Source organism: Narcine bancroftii, chromosome 7 (genome assembly GCF_036971445.1).
Source record: "Narcine bancroftii isolate sNarBan1 chromosome 7, sNarBan1.hap1, whole genome shotgun sequence".
Classification (NCBI taxonomy): domain Eukaryota; kingdom Metazoa; phylum Chordata; class Chondrichthyes; order Torpediniformes; family Narcinidae; genus Narcine; species Narcine bancroftii.
Window position 1 is genome coordinate 6,753,823 of NC_091475.1, and position 26,067 is coordinate 6,779,889.

Consider the following 26,067-nt stretch of genomic DNA (forward strand, 5'->3'; position numbering starts at 1 on the left):
CTGGAATCAAAGTCTTGGGATATACTATTTAGAACCGAGATCAGAAAAAATGTTCTTCATCTAGAGGGTGGTGAAACTGTCTAATTCAATACCACAAAAATTAGTTCAGGACAAGGGTGGCACGGTTAGTGTAGCCATTAGCGCAAGGCTGTTACAGCGCCAGCAACCCAGGTTCAAATCCAGCGCAGTCTGTAAGGAGATTTTACGTCCTCCCTGCATCAGCGTGGGTTTCCTCCACGTGCTCCAGTTTTCTCCCACTTACTGGGAGTAGGTCAATTGGGTGTAATTTGGTGGCACGGCTTCATGGGCTGGAAGGGCCTATTACCATGCCATACGTCTAAATTTAAAATTTAGAAAGGGATTAGACATATTCATGAGAGGGTTAAAAGAGCAGGGTACTGTAGAGGATGATCAACAAACAGCATGTTGAAAGGTGGATCAGACCAGGGGATCGAATTGCCTTTTCCTGATCCTATTTTCTTATTCTATGGAAAAGGAGAAACAGAGACAGGAATGAAGAACAGGTGACACAGACAAGTGAGGGAAGTGGAAGTCAAATGCAGCAATGATTCCAAAAGAAATCATATGGCATTCGGTCATTATTCTGCCTAAATTTCTCCATGAGAAATTCAAAACAATTCAGGAAATAATTATTTCCTTTGATTTCTGACTTCTTACTTTCTGCTACATGTTCACTCGCATCATCTCGTATTTGCCGAAGGAATAAGACAAATCTTTCAGTTGCCATAGACATTTTTCTTTTGAATACAATATTGAAGGTTAATACATACTTTAAAACTGTATATTTTACACTTAAAACCTTTGGGAGGTAAGTATATAGTCTGCCATTACATGTTTGTGAGAAAATGAATATTATTCTCAATCTATGCCTTTCGGAACATTAGAAACTTATTAACCAGTACAAATATTAGTTTAAATTCTGGTATATTTTAATGTTTTTCACATTAAATTTATACATACAGCTCAGTAACAGGCCATTTCAGTTCATGAGTCCGTGCCACCCAATTTACACTCAATTAACCTACACCCCAGGTACTTTTGAAACAGTGGGAGGAAACTGGAGCCCCCGGGTAAAACCCACAAAGATGTGGGGAGAACGTACAATGTCCTTACAGACAGCCTGGATTCGAAAGCTGGTCCCGAACACTGGCTATGTGAAGACATTACGCCAACTGGGTCGCCCTTATAGAATCAAAAATATAGCAATTTTGTTTGCTGAATATTGATCGAGGATAATGACATCAACATTTTTTTTTAACCTTATCCAATTAAGTTAATATTCCAAATAACTGAACCTATCCACAACATTTCCTCCTGCATTCTTACTGATTGTTTTAAAAAACCAGTAGATTACTATTTTGGTTTATGAACAGAAAAAAATGTTCTGACAATACTAATTTCTTCTTAGTTTGAGCTTCGTCATCTCTTGGTTCAGAACCTTCACAATATTTAAGCAAGTTCAGAAGCCACAAAACAAAACTCAATATTTAATTGGGCAGTAATCAAATGATTTGTAAAGAACTGGGCATATCTGGACTTCATTGATATGATGAAATGAAAACCCATTGAATTGTACAAAGGTCGTATGACCTATCTCACCAAATTATGATGTTATTCTTTTTGGATTGAAGCAGAGCACGACTCATAAGTGAATGAAAAAAAACTTTTCTTAAAATAATAAGGGGCTCTTTCTCAGGACTTTACTGGGCAATTATTCATTGCTATCTTTGAAAGTGCAAATCAACGTAAACATGAACTTTCAAAGATTTACTGGAATAATTTGGAGGCCTCTTCTGTTCACTTTTCACCCAAGCATTCTAATAATAGAATAAAAATACTTGTTTTTCCTGTTGTTAAAGCAGACATCATTTTAACTTCCACCATCCATACTTTGTTTATCTTTATCAAGTTTAATAAAGATAACAAAAAAGGAGGAAATTAATGACAGATGTGCTAGAAGCATACAGTTTGTTAAAAAGGTGGAGAAAATACAGCAACCTGTCATTAGGAAAGGAAATAGCCAATTTATCATATTAATAATGTGGTGAGAAGTCTACAAGACATGGTAAAAAATGTTTCTGAGTTCATGGAAATGTTATCCAAAATGTATGAGCCAACACAGACTAACTGGTGCCTCCTGCTTTACAAATGAGAAATGTTGATGAGAAAGGAATGGATGGTTATATCTGGATATATATGGCGTGTTTTTTGCATCTTAAGTGTCTACAAACACAGTGGTGGTGATGTGGGAAGGAAATTTGTAAAATTTAGCATCCTCAAGAATTATTTTAAAAATTTACACATACAGAAGAAATAACTCAGCTCAGGAAACAGATTTTACTCATTATCATAAAAAAATTGCAGATGTTGGAAATCTGAAACAAAAACAAAAGATGTTGGAACAGCAGGTTCTGTGGAAAGAAAAACAGTCAATGTTTCAGGTTCGAGACTCTCTCGATGGTAAGAGGGCTTTTGACCCAAATGTTTGCTCTCTCCACGTGTGTTATCTAACATGCTGCACATTTTCAGCCATTTTTTAATTTCATTAATTCTTGGAAAAAACAGCTCTAATATTATTATCCAGTTAAGTTAGATGAAGAAGAAAGTTTCAATTCATTCTGAGACAAAAGGGGGAACTGCCGTAGCTCATTATCACCATAAAAGCTTTCCCTCCATGATTACACAACCCCGCCCGTCAGGTATCAAAGCACAATTACCTTTAAATTGTTATATTGCCACGTTATACCAGGTACAGTGAGAAGGGTTCTTCTGCAAGATTTTTACCATGTCAACATTCATGCAGCTGTACAAGGTAGAATAAGAGCATAATTGCAGAGCAAAGAATTAAAATGTTTTAAAAAATCAACGAGTACAAAACAAGGGCAGCACGAGAATAGTGTTGTGAGCTTCATTCGGGGGCCTTTGGAGAAATTGTCTTTATGCCTCCTGGTGCACGCTTTTTTGCCCTTTTGCGCCTTCTCCCTGATGGGAGGAGGGTGTGGGGTCAGGGAGTGATAGGCTCTTTAGTTGGTTACCTTTCCTAGGCAGTGGTAATCCATGGAGGGGAGAGAGAGGGTTGTAACGTCCTGAGCTGCACTCACCACCTTCTGCAGCTTCATCCAATCTTGAGCAGAGCAGCTCCATACGACACTGTAATGCAAGAATGCTTTGGACGATGCACCGGCAGACATGGTTGATGGATGTGGGGTGCATGTCAAAATTCCTTAGCCCTCTCAGAAAGTAGTGGCATTGGTGTGCCTTCACTTCCACACCATTGGTCCACATCAATCACTGAAAATGTTAACACCAAGAATTTGATGCCACCAACTCTTTCCACTTCAGTGTTACTGATGTGGATGTGGTCTCTGCCGCTCTCCTGAAGGGAATGATCGTCTCTTTGTTTATGTTGAGCGTGAGATTATTATCTTGCCACCAAGATACAACTTATTTTGGCTCAATTTCCTCAAGCAGTGGCAGCCTTTTCTTCTTTCTCAAATGTTAGGGCTCCTGAAGTTCTTTGAATGTAACCATTTGACATCTCAGCTTAATCTAGCGTCATATGACATCAATACACATGAACAGAGCAGAATTACTTAAACAGTTTTCATCTCTTCTGGAACACAAGATAGGTGAGGTGCTGGAAGACTAGAAGATGGCTTAGTGCCCTTTTATTTAAGAAAGGCTGCAAGAAAAGAACTTACACAAGGGAATTCAGAGAAATAGGGACTTATCTGCATTTGAAACGGCAAAGTGTGTTTTGGGATAACCTGCCCGACTTTCTACATGGCGAAATAGTGTCAAGCTTTTTGAAGAGGTGACAAAGAAGGTTGATGAGGGCAAGGCATAAATGCTGTCTGTCAACATGGAGTTTAGCAAGGCCTTTGACAAGGTATCAAATGGTAGGCTGGTCTAGAAGGTTAGATCTCATGGGATCCAGGCTGAGCTAGCCAAATGGATACAAACTTGACTTGGGCAGTAGGAGACAGAGGGCGGTGGTGGATGATTACTCTTCAGATTGGGTGTCGCAGGAATCACTGTTGGGTCCACTATTGTTTTCAAGTTAAGAATTAAGGGGCAGAGGTTTAGAGGTAACATGAGGGGGAACTTCTTTACTCAGAGAGTGGTAGCCGTGTGGAATGATCTTCCGGGAGAAATAGTGGCGGCGGAGTCAATTGTATTATTTAAGAAAAGGTTGGACAGGTCTATGGATGAGAAGAAGATGGAGGGTTATGGGCATTGTGCAGGGAGGTGGGACTAGAAAGGGGTGTTTGGTTCGGTGCGGACTAGAAGGGCCTAATGGCCTGTTTCCGTGCTGTAATTGTTATATGTTATATATATGTTATTAATGATTTAGGTGAGAATGTACATTAGTAATTTTGCAGATGATACAAAATGTGGTATCATCAAGAGTGAAGAAGTCTATCTGAGACCACAATTGTTCAATAGGATGTGTGGGCTGAGGATAAATAGAAGTTGTGTGGTCTTAAAGTCATAGTTATCCGTCAAATTGGCAAATAAAAGAAAATTCTTTGATATGACAAGAATTGATCAGATGGAGTGGAAAATTCAAAATCACTATCTCTCAAAGCAAAGATGTTGAACTCAAAATGAAGACAATAAATCAGAAACATTAATCGACATTCCATTTTTAAACTGACACACTCTTTATCTGGCTTTTCCGGTTCTTAAAAGCCTACCTTAGGAACACAAACCACAAGATTTTTTTTTAAATGTGTATTGTTATCTTTGACATGAGGGAATTCTTGACATGAAATGAGGGGAAAAAATTATTTACACACTAAACTGTTTGGTGATTGGCATGAAGTCAGGGCTTGCAATTTTTAACCAGGGTTTAATGTAACTAATAAAGGAAAATATGGTTTATAATCAAGGCCAGTTCAAGCTTACACAATTCCTACAGGACCCCACCAAAAAACATCAAGCCACTATCTCAAATGCTATCTCTGACCTCATCACTTCTGGTCATCTCCATTCCACAGTTGCCAACCTTGTTGTTTCCCAACCCCACCCTGCCCTGCCCGGTTCAACCACCTACCCAAAATCCACACACCCAATTGCCCAGTAGATCCATTGTTTCTGCCTGTTCCTATCTCAACGAACTGGTATCAACTTATCTCGACTCCATTTTGTACCCCCAGGTCCAGTCCCTCCCAACCTACTTCCAGTTTCCTGAACTCCACCCCCTCACCTTCACTATAAACATCTAATCGCTAAACCTCTCCATCCCCCCACATTAAAGACCTCCTTGACAAAAGACCCAAACGGCCCCCCTCCACCAGGCAGAACTTATGCTCACCCTCAATAACTTCTCCTTTGACTCATCACACTTTCTCCAGGTCAAAGGGTACCCAAATTTGCCTGCCTTTTATTGGCAATGTGGAGCAATCCATGCTACAAGCCCACACAGGCAAGGCTCCACTCTCCCACCACTTCATTGATGAGCTTTTCAACTTTGTCCATTATGCTGTCAACTTCCAACCCAACCTAAAATTCACTTGATCCATCTCGAGCAACACTCTCCTTTCTCAATCTCTGTCTCCATCTCTGGAGACAAACTCTCGAAAGATATTTTCTACAAAACAACCAACTCCCACAGCTACCTTGACTATACCTCCACACCCTGTCACCACATAGATTCCATGCCTTTTTCACAATTCCTCAGTCTCCAATCCATCTGCTCCCAGGATGAGGTCTTCCATGCAAGATCACCCGATATCATCTAAAAGAGGCAATAGTAGATTTAGGACCAATAGAAAATGACGCTGGGGAAATTGTAATTGGAGACAAGGAGATAGCAGAGGAAGTGAATGAGAATTTCCCATCAGTCTTCACTGTAACATTAGGAGTATACCATACTTTCAAGGGTGTCGGGAAGAGTGGTGAGGGCAGTCACAATCAGCAGAGAGAAGGGGCTTGGGAACCTGAATGGTCCAAGGGTAGATAAGTCTTCCACATTAGATGGAATGCACCCTTGGGTTCTGAAAGAAATAGCTATAGAGATTGTGGAGGCATTAGTAATGATCTTCCAAGGATCAATAGATTCTGGCATTGTTCCGGAAGAATGAAAAATTGCAAAGGTCACTTTGCTAGCTAAAAAGAGAGGTAGCAGAAGGGAAATTATAGACCTGGTAGTTGGGAAGCTGCTGAAGTCCATTATCAAGGGTGTAGTAATGGAGTACCTGGAGGTGCATGATAAAATGGGCCAAAATCAGCATGGTTTCCTTGAGGGAAAATTTTGACTGACAAACCTAGTGCTTTTTTTTTAGGAAACCACAAAGCAGTTATACTGTACATTTGCATTTTCAAAAGGCCTTTGACAAGGTGCTGCACACGACATTGCTTAACGAGATGAAAGCCCATGAAATTATAGGAAAGATACTAACATTGTTTGATCGGCAGGAACCAGAGGATGGGAATAAAGGGATCACCTTCTGGTTGTCTGCCAGCGGCCAGTGGTGTCCCGCAAGTATTGAGGCCACTTCTTTTATCGTTGTATGTTAATGATTGCGGAATTAAAGGCTTTGTGGCTAACTTTGCAGATGACACAAAGATATGACGAGTAGGTAGTGTGGCAAAAACAGAGGCTACAGAAAGATTTGATAGATTAGGAGAATGGAAAATAAAGGGAAATACAGGATCAGACACTTTGGTACAAAGAATATTATTTTGATGGACATAAAATTCAAAATTCTGACCTGCAAAGGAGCTTGGGAGTCTACGTACAGGATACCCTGAAGGTTAACCTCCAGGTTGAGTCCATGGTGAAGAAGGCATATCTAATGTTTGTATTCATATCTGGAAGATTAGGATTTAAGAGCAGGGATGTAACGTTGAGGCTTTATAAAGCACTGGCGAGGCCTCATTTGGAGGATAGGGGACAGTTTTGGGCTCCTTATTTAAGAAAGGATGTGCTGGCAATGGAGAGGGTTTAGAGAAGAGTCACAAGAATGATTCCTGGAATGAAAGAATTAGCACATGAAGAACATTTGGCAGCTCTTGGACTATACTCCTTGGTTCAGAAGAATGAGGGGGGACCTCATAGAAGCATTTTGTATGTTGAAAGGCCGAGACAGAGTAAATGTGGCAAAGTTGTTTCTCGTGGTGGGGGGGGGGGGGGCGGTGGGTTCTAGGACAAGAGGGCAAAACTTCAGGGTTGTAGAATTTCTTTAGCCAGAGAATGCGGAATCTCTGGAAGTGCACCTGTGAAGGCCAAGATGTTGGGTATAGTTAAGGCAGATTGATAGTTATCTAAATAGTCAGGGTATCAAAGGTTATGGAGAGAAGGCAGAGGACTGGGGCCGAGTGGGAGAATGGATGACCTCATGAGGGAATAAATGAGCAGACTCAATGGGCTGAAGAGCTTACTTCTGCTCCTATATCAGATGCTTACTATCTATCCTTCTTCAAAAATTTGTCTTCCCCTCTACTATCAACTTGGCCATCACCCGCATATCCTCCATTGCTTGCACATCTACTCTGGCCCCTTCCACCACCATGGGCAAGAAGGTCACAATTCCCCTTGTCCTCACCTACCAGACTGCACATCTGCCATTTCCACCACTTACTATATGATCCCACTATCTAAAATATATTCCCCTCTCTTCCCATCTGCACCTTCTGCAGGGACCGCTCCCTCAGGGCCTGCCTTGAATACACCTTCCTTTCCACCAATCACCCCCTTGGTGCCTATCCCTGTGACTGCAGGAAATGGTACACCAACACCAGCACCCATGCCTCACCAACATTCAGGGCCCCAACAGTCCTTCTAGGGGAAGCAACGTTTCACTTGTGAATCTGCAGGGGTCATCTACTGCATTCAATTCTCCCGTTCTGGCCTTCTTTCCATCGGAGAGACTGGGAAATTGTTTCAATAGGCATCATTAGGCACTTTCGCCTTTTCTGTGCAATCTCCCAATGGCAATCCATTTCAATTCCACACCCCACTCCCACACAAGAATGTCTGTCCATGGTCTCATGCATTGTCAGACTGAGGCCACCTGCAAATCGGAGGAACAACACTCCACAGTCCATCAGGGCACCCTCCAACCAGATGGCATTTACATCGACCTCCTGTTTCTGTTAGCCCCCCCCACCATCATTCCCCCTTTCCCTATCCCTCTGTCTCCTTTCCTGCAGCTCTGCATTCACAGAGCCACCTGCCTCCCCCAATCCACTCTTACTTTTCTTCTCCTATCCTCCCATCCATGTCCCATTATGACCTTTTGCCTATGCTCCGCCACCTGCCCTTCTTTCCCTGCTCCCTGAGCCTTTTTATCCAGGGACCTGTCTGCTTTTTACTCACGCATTGAAAACAGTTTATATATTTTTACCTCCTATGGACACAGTGAGACCTGCTGAGTTCCTCCAGCATTTTTGTTTTTACGACAATCATGGCTTCTGCAGTCTTTCGTGTTTCACCACGTAATTAAACACTCCAACTTCAATTGTCTTTCGTCTAACAGTGACAAGAATGCAGAAAGCATGATTCATTCATTTTAAACTAGTTCACACATATTAATTCAAAACCGCTATTAATGAAGAGCTTGGTCTCATCAAATTGAAGTTGTCTACCCTGGTGTTCTCCCTTCTTTTACATTCAGTCAAACAGACGACTAACACATTGACTATTTCATCAGTAATATTTATTGGGATAGCACAGAATATAAATCCTGTCAAATTGTTTTGAATCAAAAAATTTGGTTGATCAGTTTGGTGAATGACAAAGTTGTGACAATCGGATTTTCCAGGATAATATCATGGTCACACCCTGTCAGTCTAAGTCAGGTTGATTTCTTCTCCTAGTAGACTGGAGCCCAATCATACTCTTGTGCTTTAAGAAGAGGTAGGCCAAATTTTGAAAAATATTTTTTCATCCCTTGTCAAGTTTTTGCTCTGATCAAGAGCCACTATTAGAGCTTTCTGGAATAAAGCTCCAAGGGCAGTCAAATTACTCAGTCATGTAGATGTTCCGTATTGATGATTGATATTGCCTGTCAAGAGAGGAGTCAACTACAGAAAATTCACTTCACCGCCTTTAAAGGTATCAGCTTGCCATTCTAAGTTGGTGAAAGGTATGACTTCAACTCTGCTCCTTCTCTCTGCTTCTGAAGAAACACGCCCAAATCTCACAACCAATTTTGATCAAATATTTCTCCTTTATCTTTTTTTCCCCCAAAACACTTGTGTATATAGAACAGTTAATCCACAGAAAATTATGTCATCAATGTATCAATTTATCTCATTCTAATTTCCTGTCAAGATTTATATTAATGAACATGTGGTTTAAAGAAGACATTAATATTTTAAAATAAACAAAATTATTATATTTTAATGTATTTTTAACTAGGGAACAAAACAGATTTATAATTAATTAGCAATAAAAAGCCATGTTGAACCCAAGACAACTCTTGAAAATGAACTTGTGCCACAAGGACTGTAGGCTCCAATGGACAGGCCAAGGGCCTGCTTGAAATTGAACTCTTTCACATTTTATTTGTGTGCTGCAACACTTTATTGCCCTCAGCCATCTTTTTTTGGTCTTTCTGAATTAGGTAGCTAATTTAATATCAATTAGTACTGAGACACAGATACTGAGGGATCTGTGAATTCATGTATTTACCAGAAACTCGGATCAATTTGCTCCAGAAAAATTGACTTTCGTCCCATCGACCTGAACTGAATTTTGGTTTGAGTAACTGGTCTTAATTTGACACACCATCCGACACATTTTAAAGGTGCATTTGCGTTTTTCTATCTAGTGGGCCCAGAAATTTATTTTGGCTTTATATCATCTCATAAATATGGGTACAATAAAATAAGTAGTTCAATTTCAAAAGCTTCGAACATAGAACATTACAGGCCTTCAGCCCTCTACAGGAGCTCAGTTGAGAGCATCCTGGCCAACTGCATCTATGTGTAATAGTGTTACTGCAGAGAAATGGAAGTCAATCCACAGGACCACAAGAGTGGCAGAGAAGATCACTGGAGTCTCCCTCCTCCCTCATGACATGATCAACTGGGATCATTGTCTGAAGAGGCCACACAAAATCATCGAGGACCCCTACCACCCCACATCTTTCGGCTGCTCCTATCGGGAAAAAGATACAGGAGGATCAGAGCCGGCACGACCAGGCTGAGGAACAGCTTCTTCCCACGGGCAGTGAGAATGCTAAACGACCAAAGGAACGCCTCGCACTCACCATCCGAGACTCTCATATTCACAAAACAATATTTATTCATTTATTTGTATACATGAATGATTGTCCTCTGTATGTTTGTCTGTATGCGTGTGATATCTGGTTGTGTGTCTGCATGAGGCCCGGAGAACACGGTTTCATTAGGTGCAATCAGATGATAATAAACTTGACTTGACAAATAGCTTCTTTGGTGATTGTGAGAGTTCTAATTTTTTAGCAGCTATCTCAAGTATGCAGTGCATGTTGACCTGTGTCATTATTGTATTCCCTGTGGTCTCAGTGTGGAGACTTTATAATATGCACAGACAGTAGCAAATCAGTTTCACAATGCTGATTAAATATTGTAATCAAGATGACCCTGTACAGCTCCAAAAGGATACATGTTAAGACAACTGAATTTTTAGATTCCTGTAGATGATTATACGATATCCAGAGATTGATGGATTGCGATGATCAAAGAAGAATTGAACTTTCTCAAAGATGCTTTAATTTTGAAAATTGATAGATATCCGTTATGTTTAAAATTTTTCATTGTAAAATGTAATTTTTCATTGTAAAAAGAAATCTGCTTTCCTTTGGCTAATTTACTGATTTAGTTGTGGCAATAAATAGGATCAAAGACACAAATTCATGGATCAAGTCCCTAATGCCAGTAACCAAGAAGTTTGCATCTTCCAAACTGTGGTCTTGCAGTCAGAAATAAAGGACACAATTCCCTTACATCCAAGCACATTTTTCTTTCTCCTTTGCCTTGGCACTTCTGTTGTTAACTTATAGTTTACCGGTGTATCGTTTCCTCTGCCAGACGACTTAACCGTTGAAGTTAATTTTGCTATTGTGGCGGCTCACCTCAGCGCGTGTCGAACCAGATCAAAAAATTGCGAGCGCGCCGCAGATGCCAGCTGTCAGGAAGACGCTAGCCTAGGGGCAAACAGCAGGCCGGAAAATGACTTCACTTCCACCCTGTGGTGCACGAGGCTTCCTGGGAGTGTTGTTTAAAAAGAAACAGTGAAAGTTTTTCCAACTGGATCCCACTAGAGATAGGCGACTTCTTTCTCTCATCGTGACACAGTGCGACTACACTATTATGTATTTTATTTTTAATGCATCCTCCACAAAAAGAATAGTGCTCAGATGGCACCAGGTAAAGTTAATATGTACACTAGCATAAACTAAGATAAATTCTCCTGGAAACATTAAGATCAAAATTACAATTTTATATCTCCAACCTGGGGTTACAGTTTTTTTTTTCAAAAAAAAAAGGAAATGGATTAGCAAGCACAAAAGCAATAAATCCAAATAAAATGAATAGTTAATTCTCTCCTATTTACGTGTATTTAATGTCTACCTTATAAAACTGTTTTTCTCATTAATGGATTGCATGCCATGAACAAAACTTCCTTTCAGAAAATCTATATGCTTAAAATGACGTCACTTTTAAGTGCCATAATCTGAAAAGCAATTACACATGTGAATAACCACAAAGCCAGGGATACAACTACCGTAAAATCCAAAGTACGAGTTGCTTTTTATTTTTAATCAAATCCTTTGGGAAAAAAAAACATTGGTTACGATTCTGCAGTCAGTAGCAAGTTTATCGGGAAAAAATGAGCTACCTTCAATGAACTCTGAGAAAATGCTGGGAAGTTTTCCATGGCAAGGCCAAGAATATTACTGTGCAATTTCAAAAATGTTAGGGACATCATTGCTTAACATATTTTAAAACAGTACATTACAAATGCACAAATAAATATTTAGAACCGTCAGAAAGATTTAAAAATGGCTCAAGAATATAAAGTTTTAGGAAAGTATTTAAATGTCACTCTAAGCTAATACCTTCTTAAAATTGACAGGAAACACGCCTGTACCTCCTTGGACCTGGTGCAAGATCTTTGGGCAAGTTCGCTCTGTAAGTTGCCATTGATCCATTAAATTCTGTGCAGAGTCCAGCTTTGGACGTGGCTAATCAGTACATTGGTTTCTAAGTTTCGGTAGTCAAAATCATCCATGCAGAAACCCAAAGATGCTATCATTTTACCTATAATTGACAAACACCACCGGTAGCTTCATCACCAGTCCTGCAAAATTCGACCCACATCAAGTCTTCCAAAATGTTTAAAGATGAACATATAGATCCCTTACAAATCAGAGACAGAATTAATCGTGTAAAATGAGAAAATTCAATGAATATTAAGCAAATATTTCAATCTGCCTTCATGTATCAGGATAAACAACCTCAACAAAGCAAAGAACTTCAAACAGCAGAAATTTCAAGGGTCATAATTACACTAAAATGCAACAATCAGAGTGTATTAAAGGCAAACCAACAGATGCATTTGGATATCCAGAAAGCATTTTAGAAGTCGCACATACAATTGAGTACACAGGACTATGGCACATTGGATTCGGGACAATATTGAAATGCCTTGTGCAGTCATCACCTTACAGAAAACAGAGATAAATGGGTCAGTTCCAGATTGGAATCATCAACTAATGATATGCAGATATCAGAGCTGGGTCCATAACTCTTCACGATCCACAGTGACGGAACCAACTAGACTCCAAACAAATTTGTTGATGATAAGGTGAGAAAATTAACAAGATTTTTAAAAAACCTGCAAAGACAATTGAACTTAAGCAGGTTGGAAGATACTGGCAAATGGAGCATCATGTGTGAAACCGTGAGGATACCCACTTCAGAAGGAAGAATGAAAAAGCAAATTACTATTGACTCACTATGTTGTGGTACAAAGGGATTTGGGGGTGGGGGCTCGGTACAAGAAACAGATTTGGCATACAGGTACAGCACGCAATTGGGAAGGCTAATAGGATAAGGCCTTTATTGCAAGGAGCATGGAGTGCAAAGATAGGGACATTTTAATGCAACTTTAATGTGTACTGGTTAGCCTATTTCTGGAGCACTAAGCCATCTAGTGTTCTCCATATTTAAGGGTGTGCTCTCTCTGTTTCTTCACCCATTCCTGCATGTACATTTCTTTCTTCTTTCTCTCTCTCTCTCTCCAGTCTTTCACCCCACCCACTTCCTCATGTTCTCTCCCTCTATCTGTCTCTCCACCTCTCACAACTGTTTCTGTACCATTTCACCTCTGGGCCACTCCCACAGCTTCTTGCCCCCTGAACATGCTAGATCATCCCCTTTCCTTTTGCCTTGAGAGAGGGCCCCAGACAAGAAACTTTGATTACTGACCTGCTGAGTTCCTCCAGCAATTCTTTGCTTGCTCAGCTGTTCAATAGACATTATGGATGTGAAAACACCCAGAAAGGTTGTCCTGCTCATACAGGGTCACATCATCAGCAAATTTACGCTGATTCTATCATGAGTGAACTGCACAACAACCACAGTTAAACAGACGTCAGACAAGTTTTGGATTAAGAGACCAATGCAGCAATTCAGAAATTTTCAGAACTGTGGTTGATACTCCTCCGTCAACTTCTGTTTAATGATCTGGAAACGTGATGAAGTGTTTTGAGAGGCTGGTGTTGAAGCATATCAGCTCCTGTCTGAGCAGCAACATGGATCCATTCCAACTTGCCTTCCACAGTAACAGGTCTATGGCAGATGCTATCTCACTGGCTCTACACAAAACCCTGCAACATCTGGACATCAATGATGCAGACATCAGGATGCTCTTTACTGACTATACATACTTTGGCATTCAACACCATAATCCTCTCAAAACTGATCAGCAAACTCCAAGACCTGGGCCTCAATAGGCCAGTGCTTAATTGGATCCTGGGTTTCGTCACCTCCAGACCACAATCAGTTAGAATTGGTTAGAAAATCTACAGTGATTATTGAAATCTAGACAGTTATATAAAGTAACAATATAGGTAAGTGTAGAGCTCGTCGAAAGAATCAAAGACTTGTTGATCCAAACCAAGGCTTTTATTAGCAAAAGACAGGAGCTCTTCACGGGTGGCTGACCAGTCCGGAATGATCCCACCTGGCTAGGGACACAACCCTTTAAGGCCCAGACAGTAGGCGTGGCTTAGCTCTCAGCCAATCGCTGTAGAGCTCGTCGAAAGAATCAAAGACTTGTTGATCCAAACCAAGGCTTTTATTAGCAAAAGACAGGAGCTCTTCACGGGTGGCTGACCAGTCCGGAATGATCCCACCTGGCTAGGGACACAACCCTTTAAGGCCCAGACAGTAGGCGTGGCTTAGCTCTCAGCCAATCGCTGTAGAGCTCGTCGAAAGAACCAAAGACTTGTTGATCCAAACCAAGGCTTTTATTAGCAAAAGACAGGAGCTCTTCACGGGTGGCCGACCAGTCCGGAATGATCCCACCTGGCTAGGGACACAACCCTTTAAGGCCCAGACAGTAGGCGTGGCTTAGCTCTCAGCCAATCGCTGTAGAGCTCGTCGAAAGAACCAAAGACTTGTTGATCCAAACCAAGGCTTTTATTAGCAAAAGACAGGAGCTCTTCACAGGTGGCCGACCAGTCCGGAATGATCCCACCTGGCTAGGGACACAACCCTTTAAGGCCCAGACAGTAGGCGTGGCTTAGCTCTCAGCCAATCGCTGTAGAGCTCGTCGAAAGAACCAAAGACTTGTTGATCCAAACCAAGGCTTTTATTAGGAAAAGACAGGAGCTCTTCACGGGTGGCCGACCAGTCCGGAATGATCCCACCTGGCTAGGGACACAACCCTTTAAGGCCCAGACAGTAGGCGTGGCTTAGCTCTCAGCCAATCGCTGTAGAGCTCGTCGAAAGAATCAAAGACTTGTTGATCCAAACCAAGGCTTTTATTAGCAAAAGACAGGAGCTCTTAACAGGTGGCCGACCAGTCCGGAATGATCCCACCTGGCTAGGGACACAACCCTTTAAGGCCCAGACAGTAGGCGTGGCTTAGCTCTCAGCCAATCGCTGTAGAGCTCGTCGAAAGAACCAAAGACTTGTTGATCCAAACCAAGGCTTTTATTAGCAAAAGACAGGAGCTCTTCACGGGTGGCCGACCAGTCCGGAATGATCCCACCTGGCTAGGGACACAACCCTTTAAGGCCCAGACAGTAGGCGTGGCTTAGCTCTCAGCCAATCGCTGTAGAGCTCGTCGAAAGAACCAAAGACTTGTTGATCCAAACCAAGGCTTTTATTAGCAAAAGACAGGAGCTCTTCACGGGTGGCCGACCAGTCCGGAATGATCCCACCTGGCTAGGGACACAACCCTTTAAGGCCCAGACAGTAGGCGTGGCTTAGCTCTCAGCCAATCGCTGTAGAGCTCGTCGAAAGAACCAAAGACTTGTTGATCCAAACCAAGGCTTTTATTAGCAAAAGACCGGAGCTCTTCACAGGTGGCCGACCAGTCCGGAATGATCCGACCTGGCTAGGGACACAACCCTTTAAGGCCCAGACAGTAGGCGTGGCTTAGCTCTCAGCCAATCGCTGTAGAGCTCGTCGAAAGAACCAAAGACTTGTTGATCCAAACCAAGGCTTTTATTAGCAAAAGACAGGAGCTCTTCACGGGTGGCCGACCAGTCCGGAATGATCCCACCTGGCTAGGGACACAACCCTTTAAGGCCCAGACAGTAGGCGTGGCTTAGCTCTCAGCCAATCGCTGTAGAGCTCGTCGAAAGAACCAAAGACTTGTTGATCCAAACCAAGGCTTTTATTAGCAAAAGACAGGAGCTCTTCACGGGTGGCCGACCAGTCCGGAATGATCCCACCTGGCTAGGGACACAACCCTTTAAGGCCCAGACAGTAGGCGTGGCTTATCTCTCAGCCAATCGCTGTAAGCACAGTCTAGATACTGTAACTATATACACTATATACACTGGTGATAGATCTGGACTATCACAGTAAGTAAAGATGCATTTTGCGCTTGATCTCACCTACTACTGACATTTGCCGTTTGTGTCTTGTCCACAGAAGCACTCATTGCTTGTACTCCCAATGCCATTGTGATGCCTCAGTACTATGACGTGCAAATTGTGATTAGTCTGGATCCCAAGGCCCCACCTCCAGACCCACCAAAACACTTCCGACATTTACAGACTTCCTTGTCAAAAAAGAACAGAGGTTGCAGCTAGGCCTGGAGCTTTTTCAGACCCACAGGGCCACAAAAAGTAAATATTTTTAAATATTAAATTTAAACATATAGCACAGTAACAGGCTATTTTGGCCTAGGAGTCCGTGCCACTCAATTTACCTACGTTTCGAACAGTGGGAGGAAACTGGAGGTCTCCACAATTTTATCTACCAGTGATAAGATCTACCATGTTATTAAAGCAATCATCTTCTTCCGACAAGTAAGATTGCCATATTGAATAGACACCTCCCCACTGCATTCTTACCATGTACGTATTAATGATCCAGATGTGACTCAGTTTTCCAAATGGAGAGATGGGTAGTCAGGCATATTGCTGAGGTCCAGTAATGAACAATGACCAAGCCTCTTAGACCCAGCCCTGCAAGGCCTTTCCAACCCATGCCTGGAGAGAAGATTAGTGGGAAGAGCCTCTACACCTGTGAATTGTCAAGCCTTCATAAAACTTCCTAAATGTCATTAATATAAAGGAACATTAAAAACAATTAAAATCTTTAAATAATAAAACTATTTTTAAGAAGAACATTCATTAAATCCATGTTGAAATAATGTAAAATGAATAACAGAGTCCTCTTTCATTTTTGTTGCACTCTACATTATCTCATATCTGGGCTACTTTTCTGATCATTCAACAAATTCATTTTTGATATCTTCTAAAGGGTTGAATTTTATTCCTTGTGGTCGATCAAATTGTCAACTTTGGTATCATTGCCAAATGTCTTAATAATGGTAAAATCATCAACATATTACCATAGAAACCTAGAATTGACTCCAAGCCATGGGTTGGATATGTATATGGACGGGAGAGATGTGGAGGGTCATGGGCCAAATGTGGGTCAGTGGGACTAGGTGGGAGATGATGTTCTGCATGGACTAGTGTTAGGTCTGCTTTGTTCAAGAATGAGTGAGTCAGACACCAGACTGAGTCGAAATCAAGGTTCTTTATTACCGGATTGTAACACTTACAACTAACAGAGTTCTCCTGATATCAGCAAGTGGTGTTTTTTTATACCTCAGGACACATACTTAGTAAATTATCATACCATTACACTGTCAAATGAATAAGCTGCTGCTACCCTTCACTGTTAGTCTGCTGCTCATCAGCTTGTTAGTGCCAAGCTTATCTTGAGTGTACAAGGTCACATCTGCATTCTGTTACTCCTTAGTACTGGGTGACTCCTTCTCCGGTCCCATCTCATGGTTTTTACCTTACACTAGTAGGGCCAAACTGGCCTGTTTCTATGCTGTAAATGGTCATATACCTGTAGAACACTCAACTGCACATAATTTTGCCATAACTAAACTTCCATCAACCTGTAGCCTTTGAGCTGATTTTTAACATGTTTGTAGCCTTTTTGTGAATCCTTGAACTTCTATTTTCCCAGTCTTATCTGTCATTTACTTAATATCTTGCTGAAATGCTTGTTACCTCTTCATAAAATTCAGTCAGTCCAGATGCAATCTTCTCAACAAATCCACATTGATTAACCTGTACCCCTCCAAATATTGCTTTACACTATACCTCTGAATGTATTTTTCAATGATTTCTGTCCGCTTCTAATGGTCGGCATTCTTTCGGTTTTCCTTGCTCAATTTTGAAGTGATATTAAGTTCAAAGTTTGGCAGCATGTTGCCAAGGATCTTCAAATCCTCGAGCACCGTAATGAAGCCAACTGAGGCGGGAACAATAGTCCCAAGCCTGTCTATTCCCTTACGTTTTTGGATTGTTTAAAACCCTGGAATTTACTTTACCCTGGTCTTCTGATTCATCCAATTTTAATGGTGCCGAATCCCTTTAATATGTCCTCTCTCTCTCCATGTTTAAATACAATATTTTACATTCTCCATCCATAACATCAGTGATGTCAATACCATCGTTGGTAAAACAGACCTTATCCCAATTCATTGTCTATTTTTATTCTCTTGTATACAACTAAATTCTGAGCACTGCCTCCAAAACCTCCTCACAATTCCTGCTATCCATTTACCCAAGTTCATTCCCATTGTTTTTGGGATCCTACATTCTGATTAAAAATACAGTCTTTAATCCTGACACAGAAAGGGAACGAGTATAAATCAGTTGAAATGGCCAAATGCGCAAGTGAATGAACTCAAATAATCATCTGAAACTGTATCTGAAAAAACAGAATATTGTTCTTTTATCTAATGTTATATTGAAGAAGGGAGATATTCCAAAAATCTGTTGCTATGATGAGCCAAATAATTGATAAACAGTTGGAAAGATCAAAAGCTTAATTCTGGAAGGAGAAGATGGAACGAAAGAAGAGTTAAATTATCCTTGTATTGTAAAAACTTAGTGAATGTAACAACTTGTGAATATCATTTTTATGATTCTGACTTTAATGAAATACGTCAACCAACGCTGATGACCTGGAAAACGTCCTATTCATTCCTCACTTTTGTTTTAGAGAAATACAACTAAAAGAGATCAGATAGAAAATATATAGGATCTTTCAAATGATTTGTCGTGGTCACAAACTTCCTCATTTTTCTTCTCCTCTCTGTATCAATTGTTCTAAAATAGTAAAAATATTTATTTTCCTTAAATTGAGCCGGCTCTTTTTGGCTGGGCGGCACGGTTGTCGTAGCGGTTAGCGCGACACTATTAAAGAGCCAACAGCCTGGTGCTGCCGTAAGGAGTTTGTAAATTCTCCCCTCGCAGTTCCTCCGGTTTTCTCCCACCCTTTAAAACGTATGGGGATTGTAGATCAATTGGGCGTCACAGGTTCATGGACCAGAAGTGCCTGTTACCATGCTGCAAATGTTAGGATGTTTTTACTTAACTATCTTAAAATACATCTGTGTTTTAAATTATTGCAGTTGGAAATGCACTCAAGAGACCACAGCCTGGAAAGCTCACCCAAGAATAAAAGGTTGCATCAAAGAGTAAGGTCACGTCATCAAAATTCTGAGAACGATGAATTATACTCAGGAGCAATTAAGATAAACAATCGAAGGGAAAGAGACTATATGGAAGAGACAGGCACTGTTTTAAGAAACCATAAAAAAAGGACGTCTTCCAAAAAGCATGAAGATCTTTCTCGAGATGATCTGCTATTTCTGCTCAGTGTACTTGAAGGTGAATTAGAGGTCAGTAATCGCCATTACCTGTAATATTTTAAAAGGCTTCCAAGAATATATGCTTTACTTGTCATGGATCTGTTTGAATCATGTTTAGAGTAAAATTAGCCATTGGCACAGTAAAACTTAACCCACCAATTCTTCAGGGGTCACGAAGGTTCAGTGTTTGGTTCACAAGGTAATGAATGCCACCCTGATTTTACAATCTCCAGATCCCCGTTTCCACTCACCGGAGCGTCAGTTCCCACCCATCATATCTAGTTCACTAGATTTATAATGCTATACAATTTTAATACCATAGAACATCTAAAAATGTGAGATGGGGTAATAAAGAAATGGCATTTAATTGTCCACAAAATCTGATAGTCCGCCATCACCAAAGTCCAGAGAATGCTGGATATGAAGAGATTTACCATATTGGGGAGTGGATGAGTTGGCGATTTTAAGAGCAATTTTCATAAGAAACTTAAAAGCACAAATGCAAAGAGCTTATGACAAGTCCAAAATAATATTTATTTTAAATTTTGGTACAGTGGAACCCCCATTATAACGCGATAGTTTGGGTCCAAACAAAAATTGCATCGCAAAAAAGTGGGTTTGCGCTAAATCAGGGTTTCAATAAATTGTAGTTATAGTTGAAATTAAAACACAAATTAATTTTTAGTAAACCGACTGTCCCTGCTACTGGCGGCAGCCCATGGTCCCCACTCCTGGTGGCTGCGCGAGGCCAGAGTCCAATGACTTACTGCGTTATATCTGGATTCACATTGTCAGAGTTCCACTGTACTTCCTATTTATGTATTTATAAATCTATCGAAGCGGCTATATTAATTGGAATTTTGAAATTAAAATCTTACCTGATATTGCCTTAAGTTGTTGAGTTATCAGTAGAAGGCTTCTCACAGCAATCCTTCAAAGAAAAGCATACAACTTAATTGATGGGTAATAAAGCTCCCAGCAATTCATAAATACATTGACAAACAAAAGTGTTAATAATTAAAAAGGATAATGGAAATAAAAAAAAGATTCCACGTAATAGTTCCAGAATAATGTTATAACAATTTTTTTAAATCAAAAGTTATTATGGTCAAGTTAAACAAATTAGGGACTCTTATTTTTGGGGTGGGGGGGCAATAATTCCAACGCATAGTTCTCCAATTGATTTTCCTCTAGGGAAATATTGGGAGAATATTGACACAATTCAAAGGATTAAAAAAAGTATTTCAGAAGTCATGAAATTTGATGTTTTACGGCAGTATCCTAAGTGCAAACATTCATATAAACCACTTTTACAACAATAAATTTAAAAAAAACAAAAAGTGCACGAAAATTAAGGCAGAGAATCTGATGTGAGTGCTCATCTTTAGGCTTCTGTACCTTTCCCCCGATGGTAGCAGAGTGAAGAGGGCATGGCCTGGACGATGGGGTCTTTGAGGACAGGGGCTGCTTTTTTTAAGACACCGCCTCATGCAGATGTCCTCAATGGAGTGAAGCTTGGTGCCTGTGTTGTTGCAGGCTGAGTTTATTCTTGCCCTGAGTTGGCACCTCCAGACCAGGCAGTGATGCAACCAGCCAGAATGTTCTCGAGTCTTCAGTGAAGTACCGAATCTCCTCAGACACCCGACAAAGTATAGCCACTGGCAAGCCTTCATGATTGCATCGACGTGGAGGCTCCAGGACAGATCCTAGGAGATGGTAATACCCAGGAGCATGAAGTATTTAATAAGAAATGACCAATTGGTTCTAATAACTCTGTAGTCCACAATAGTTGCATCACTACCCGGTTTGGTCATTCGAGTGCCCGAGAATGCAGAAGGCTATAGCAAGTAGCCAATCACAGGCCCCTACCTCTCATTCACTGAAGAGATCCATTTGAGGAACTAACTTAAGAAGACAGCCAATATCATAAAGCACCTTGATCTCAACCTCTCCTCACTGCTACCTTTGGGAGGCTTTAAGGTCAACGCCTCAAGGTTCAAGAAGTTTTTTTTCCCCCAATGGCTTTCAGACTCTTGAACAGATGCCACAAAAAGACTGTCACTTTTTTTTCTTGCACTACTGAAATTGTTAATATCATCTTATATTTTTCTGAATGTTATTCTGAACAAAAATACCTGTTTTGGTGCGTCAAGTAAGAATATGCACGATCCCATTTCAATCTCTATTCTTCAACCTTTCCCAGGTGAATTCAATAGATTTATATCTCTTCTGGTATAAATTTAATTTCTCAGCAATTGCTTTCCAAGGCCAAAAGCCATGAATCATTTTACCATTTTGTTTTAAAAATATTGAGAGTTTCTCTTTTCAAAATTACTGAGTTCAATATAGTTTTATTAATTTCTGCCAATGTGTCCATAAATTTAAGATACAATTTGCGCAAACAAATTGTCCAACAGAAAATATTACTTTCAATTTGGATTTAAATTTACTCACACTCCTCACCCATGAATTAGGATGGGGAAAATCGAAAAGCTAACAGTCTGAATGGAGTACAGCATTGAGATCAATTAAGGCAATTTACCAAGTGTGCCAGGATGGAAGATTATCTTGATGTTTTAGACCAGGGGTGGCCAAAGCTTTTTGGTTGTGGGCCACATACAGAAAAAAAGGTCACAGGCCAAACAATATCAAGCCTGGCAGTTACACTGCAAGAAAAACCCAGTGCTACAGCGAGGGAGAGCTGCACTGCTGGAGAGTCATACAGAGGCTGCATCACTGGAGGTCAGAGGGCGGCCAGACCATTGCAAAGTTGCCTTTCTCTGCAACTGTGCAGGGTGTCTTGTGTGACACCATGTGGGGAAGTTGCCCTGCCTAGTATCTACCCTCATTACTGCCAGAAAGATGATTTGATCACCTAGTTTTGGGATCCTTCTCTGCAGGAGTGACTGGACTGCAGAGCGGGCTGCACTGGTTGGGATGTGTTGGGACCCTCTGAAAGAGAAGCAAGAGGTGCTGCAGAGATTCAGGTACCTCCCCAAAGAATAGTCGAGTACAAAGATGGAGGCCTCTCAGCCTGGGAGATGTGGAACCGCCCAATCCGATTCCCCAAGACTCGGATGGAACAGTGTTTTCAGACTGTCGACAGAGCAGATAGTGCACCCTGGAATGGCCCAACCCCCTTCCACCACCTCACAGTTCTGGTCACCAATCCAGTAAGATCCCACAGCTTCAGGCCCAACATCTTTTGGTCTTATGGCACCCAACAGCTGCCTCATGGGATACAGTGTGTGGTGTCACTTCCCTGCGCCTGGCAGGTACGGATTACAGAGAGCCTGGGAGAATTGTGCTGCTCCTCTCAGACGTTTGCCCTCTCGAGCACCCACATGGAACCTCCCAGCTCATCATATCCACATCTCGCATTGCACAACTGCAATACCACAACCTCTGGTTTCACCACACTGCAACCTCTGGAAGGGGAGAACTTGTAACAGGAGTAGAGCAGGTGGTGGCAGGAATGGGAATTGGACCAGCGCGAGCTGAGGAGGATCCCCACCGCCAGCCCCCCAAACTCAAGCAATTCCTCTCTGTGTGAGAGCCCAGGCAGGGACCACTAATGAGCTATTCATTGGGGGACAACATCGCAGCTGCCTTGGATCTGGCTCCCAGCCAGCATCAGGTCAGCACACAGGAAGTCAGGCCCTGTCCTTCCTTGAGCTGCGTTACCCTACCACAGCTCCAGGTGAACTGCAACCCTGTGGTTGCTCAAGATTCCGCCCTTTTATAAGGAGCAAGGAAAACTCACCTCCCCACCATTTGTGCAGAAAGAGGGAATAAGAAAGAGTGGAGACTCCAAATGGCAGTGGCATCTAGTGCTGAATCTAAGAAGTGCAATTTATGGTGAGAAACTATGTTCTAATGGGACACAAAAATGGGCAAGGGCTGCAGATGGCCCGCAGGCCATAGTTTGGCCACTCCTGTTTTAGACAATTCTATTTTATTTTTGTAAACATTTAAATCAAGACTGGACTGCCCTAACATAAAATGAAAAGTAAACCTAGCTTCTGTATGTATTTCTAATGATATTTCTGCCAAGTCAAGTTTATTATCGTTATAGCTGGTAGAGGGAGAAGTATTCTTCTGCGAGTGGCCTAGCAGGTCAACTCTAACATTCATAAAGCTGTACAAAGTAGCAAGGCAAGAGCACAGGGTTAAAATGAGAAAGATCAATATATTAAGGGCAGCCTGAGAGTACTGTTGGAGGGTTAATGCTATAGCCTGATGGTACCGGGACAGGGGGGGAAAAAAGCCATGTCTTTAAGACGGTTGGAGCATGATTTACACTTAAACGTCCGGAGAAGAGAGAAGAGCACAGATTCAGTATGTTGACCGACTTTCCTCAGAAGTAGGAGGGTTATTGCTGGGCAAAGCAACTCCCACCACATTTCCAGCTGCATGTTTTTTGACGGTGCACCTGCAAAAGTGGCTGAGGGGCACGTCCTCAGGCTTCGAAGAAACTCGAGGCGTTGGTGTGCTTTCTCATCCGTTGCATCAACGTGGTTGGTCAAATCACCGGAGATGTTTCCTCCCAGGAACTTGAAGCTATATTAATCTCGGAAGCAATTCTTTTGAAGAAACACCCCCAAGGAATTTTACCTATTTCTGCTTTCTGTTGTGGAACTTGAAACCATGTTAATTTCATTCCTCATAATAGCATTTGCACTACCTTACAAAGGGAGAGAGTTTACTTTCCAACAAGCATGCTCCATCCCCTAAAACAAATAGTCAAACCCCCTTTCACACTTGCAAGTGGACTGAGGAATTAAAGGCCAATCAGCCTTACAGTGTCGAGTGTGAAAGGAAAATTGTCTCAACACTGGTGTCAGATGACATCATCTCCTGCCGGGGATTGACCGCCTTGACCCCTAGTGCAATCCTTCGCATCTGCAGACACTGGCATTGCAATCAGGCAAGTGTAGAATGGGCAATTGCATTGTAGGATTGAAATGTCCCAAGTTTTCGCATGAGTGCAAAACGTGAAGGAAGAAAAGATTGGTAGCACCATAGCACACAATTAATCAAGACTGTGGGGAAAAAAGTGATGGTGGACCGACTTCCCAGAATGCCATGCAGCAGAGAAGCCCCTCCATGAATGTTCCGTGTATACAGCCATTTCTCTGCCGCACGGCATAGTGGGAGGGCAGGCCCACCATCGCTTTTTCCCCACGGTATTTCTATACTGTGTGCAAGAGAGCTATCAACTTTCCCATGCTATTTAAAAATTGCCCACTATTGCTATTTATTGCTAGCACTTCCTTATGGGCCCTTACAAAGGTTTATATAGGTTGGCACAACAACAAGAGCTGAAGGGCTCATACTGTGCTGTACATAAAGCTTAATTATGTTATAATTAGACATGATTGATTTTGTTCAAATCATGATACATTGATCAGGATTTAGGGCAGGTCCACCATCACTTGATGCATTATGATGTTACCAGTAGAAGGTAGAACAGTCCTAACCCCGGGGCTGGCTCCTTGCAAGTGTGAAAGTGTTCAGTGTCCCAGTTAGGAGTGGTCAAGTGTGAAAAGCCAAATCCCCATTCCCATCACTGGACACTGAACGGCCAATTTAGTGGGACGCAAGTGTGAAAGCACCTTCAGGAATACCTTCAGTTGATGGCGTTCAGTATAAATCAGCAGCTGACCCAGTATATTTCTTATTGGATTTATTTTAGGCTCGAGATGAAGTCATAACTGTACTAAAAGCAGAAAAAATTGACCTAGCACTTCTGGAAGCACAGTATGGGTTTGTTGTGCCAACAAGTGTTCTACAAGCTCTTCAACGAGATACAATCCAAGCAAAGACCAATTCACTGCAGGAGGACATCTATGAAAAACCAATGGTTGAGGTATGTGGTTCAGGCAAAAATCCAACAGTTTTTCTTTCTGCAGTACTCAATTAATTGCCAAATTATAAATGCACGCCAAGAACTTGCACTATTATAAAATGTAACATGAAACTTTGTTATTTTCTCTGTCCCTCTCCAGTAATCAAATAAGAAAAACCCAAAAAGGCACCATGGGTTTCATGCCTTTCAGATTATTATTTATATTGGCAAATGCCATGAACCTTTGCCCTTAACAACTGAATGCAAATGAAAATGGAAGTCAAGAACTTCATCTACAGGGACATCAAAAAACAACAAATAATACCTCATTAAATGGTGTGGCCATCAGTCATAATCAAACTGGCCTCAAGGAGAAATCTAAAGATAGACCACCCGATGTTTTTCTGTGCAATGATTAAACAGAAAACTTTTTAAATGCTTTAGTCATGGGGCACATTACCAAGTTACAATCTCTTCCCTTTTCTTGAGAAGAATGACATCTGAGAATGCAGCTCTTCAGAACCAGGCCTCAATGGTTACTCCTCATGTACGAGCCAGGTATAATTCTGTTGGCTATTTGACCAAAGGGGAATAATGCATCAAGGCTTACTAAGGACAATATAACTGGCCACTACAGAGCTGGAGTCTCTTTTTTTTTACAGATAGATAATTGTCAAGTGAACAAGTACAAATTTTAAAAAATGAATTAGGGTGAGATGCCTTCAGAAAATAGATAACAAATTTTATACAGACTTATTTTTGTGGGATCCTTCTATTTAATTGAATATGTTAAAGATCAATAAAAAAAATCAAGTTTCAGAATGGGACATCAAAA

The 26,067-nt window shown here is 41.3% G+C and overlaps 2 protein-coding genes across 5 annotated transcripts in view; one reads left to right on the forward strand and one right to left on the reverse strand.

Moving 5' to 3' along the window:
• Nucleotides 1–26,067, reverse strand: part of cmss1 (cms1 ribosomal small subunit homolog) — a 222,481-nt gene that overhangs the window by 85,023 nt on the left and 111,391 nt on the right. The window contains exon 3 of the mRNA XM_069888705.1: nucleotides 20,263–20,315. The gene's annotated coding sequence lies outside the window, so the exon portion shown is untranslated. The remainder of the gene's footprint in view (nucleotides 1–20,262; nucleotides 20,316–26,067) is intronic.
• Nucleotides 1–26,067, forward strand: part of filip1l (filamin A interacting protein 1-like) — a 154,900-nt gene that overhangs the window by 45,070 nt on the left and 83,763 nt on the right. For 2 of the 4 annotated variants that reach the window (XM_069888694.1, XM_069888695.1), the window contains exons 3-5: nucleotides 12,092–12,147; nucleotides 19,145–19,414; nucleotides 25,080–25,253. In XM_069888694.1, coding sequence (XP_069744795.1) covers nucleotides 12,092–12,147; nucleotides 19,145–19,414; nucleotides 25,080–25,253 — 500 coding nt within the window. Of the gene's footprint in view, nucleotides 1–12,091; nucleotides 12,148–16,125; nucleotides 16,323–19,144; nucleotides 19,415–25,079; nucleotides 25,254–26,067 lie in introns of those variants that run through there. The other 2 variants (XM_069888697.1, XM_069888696.1) reach the window with 2 other exon arrangements.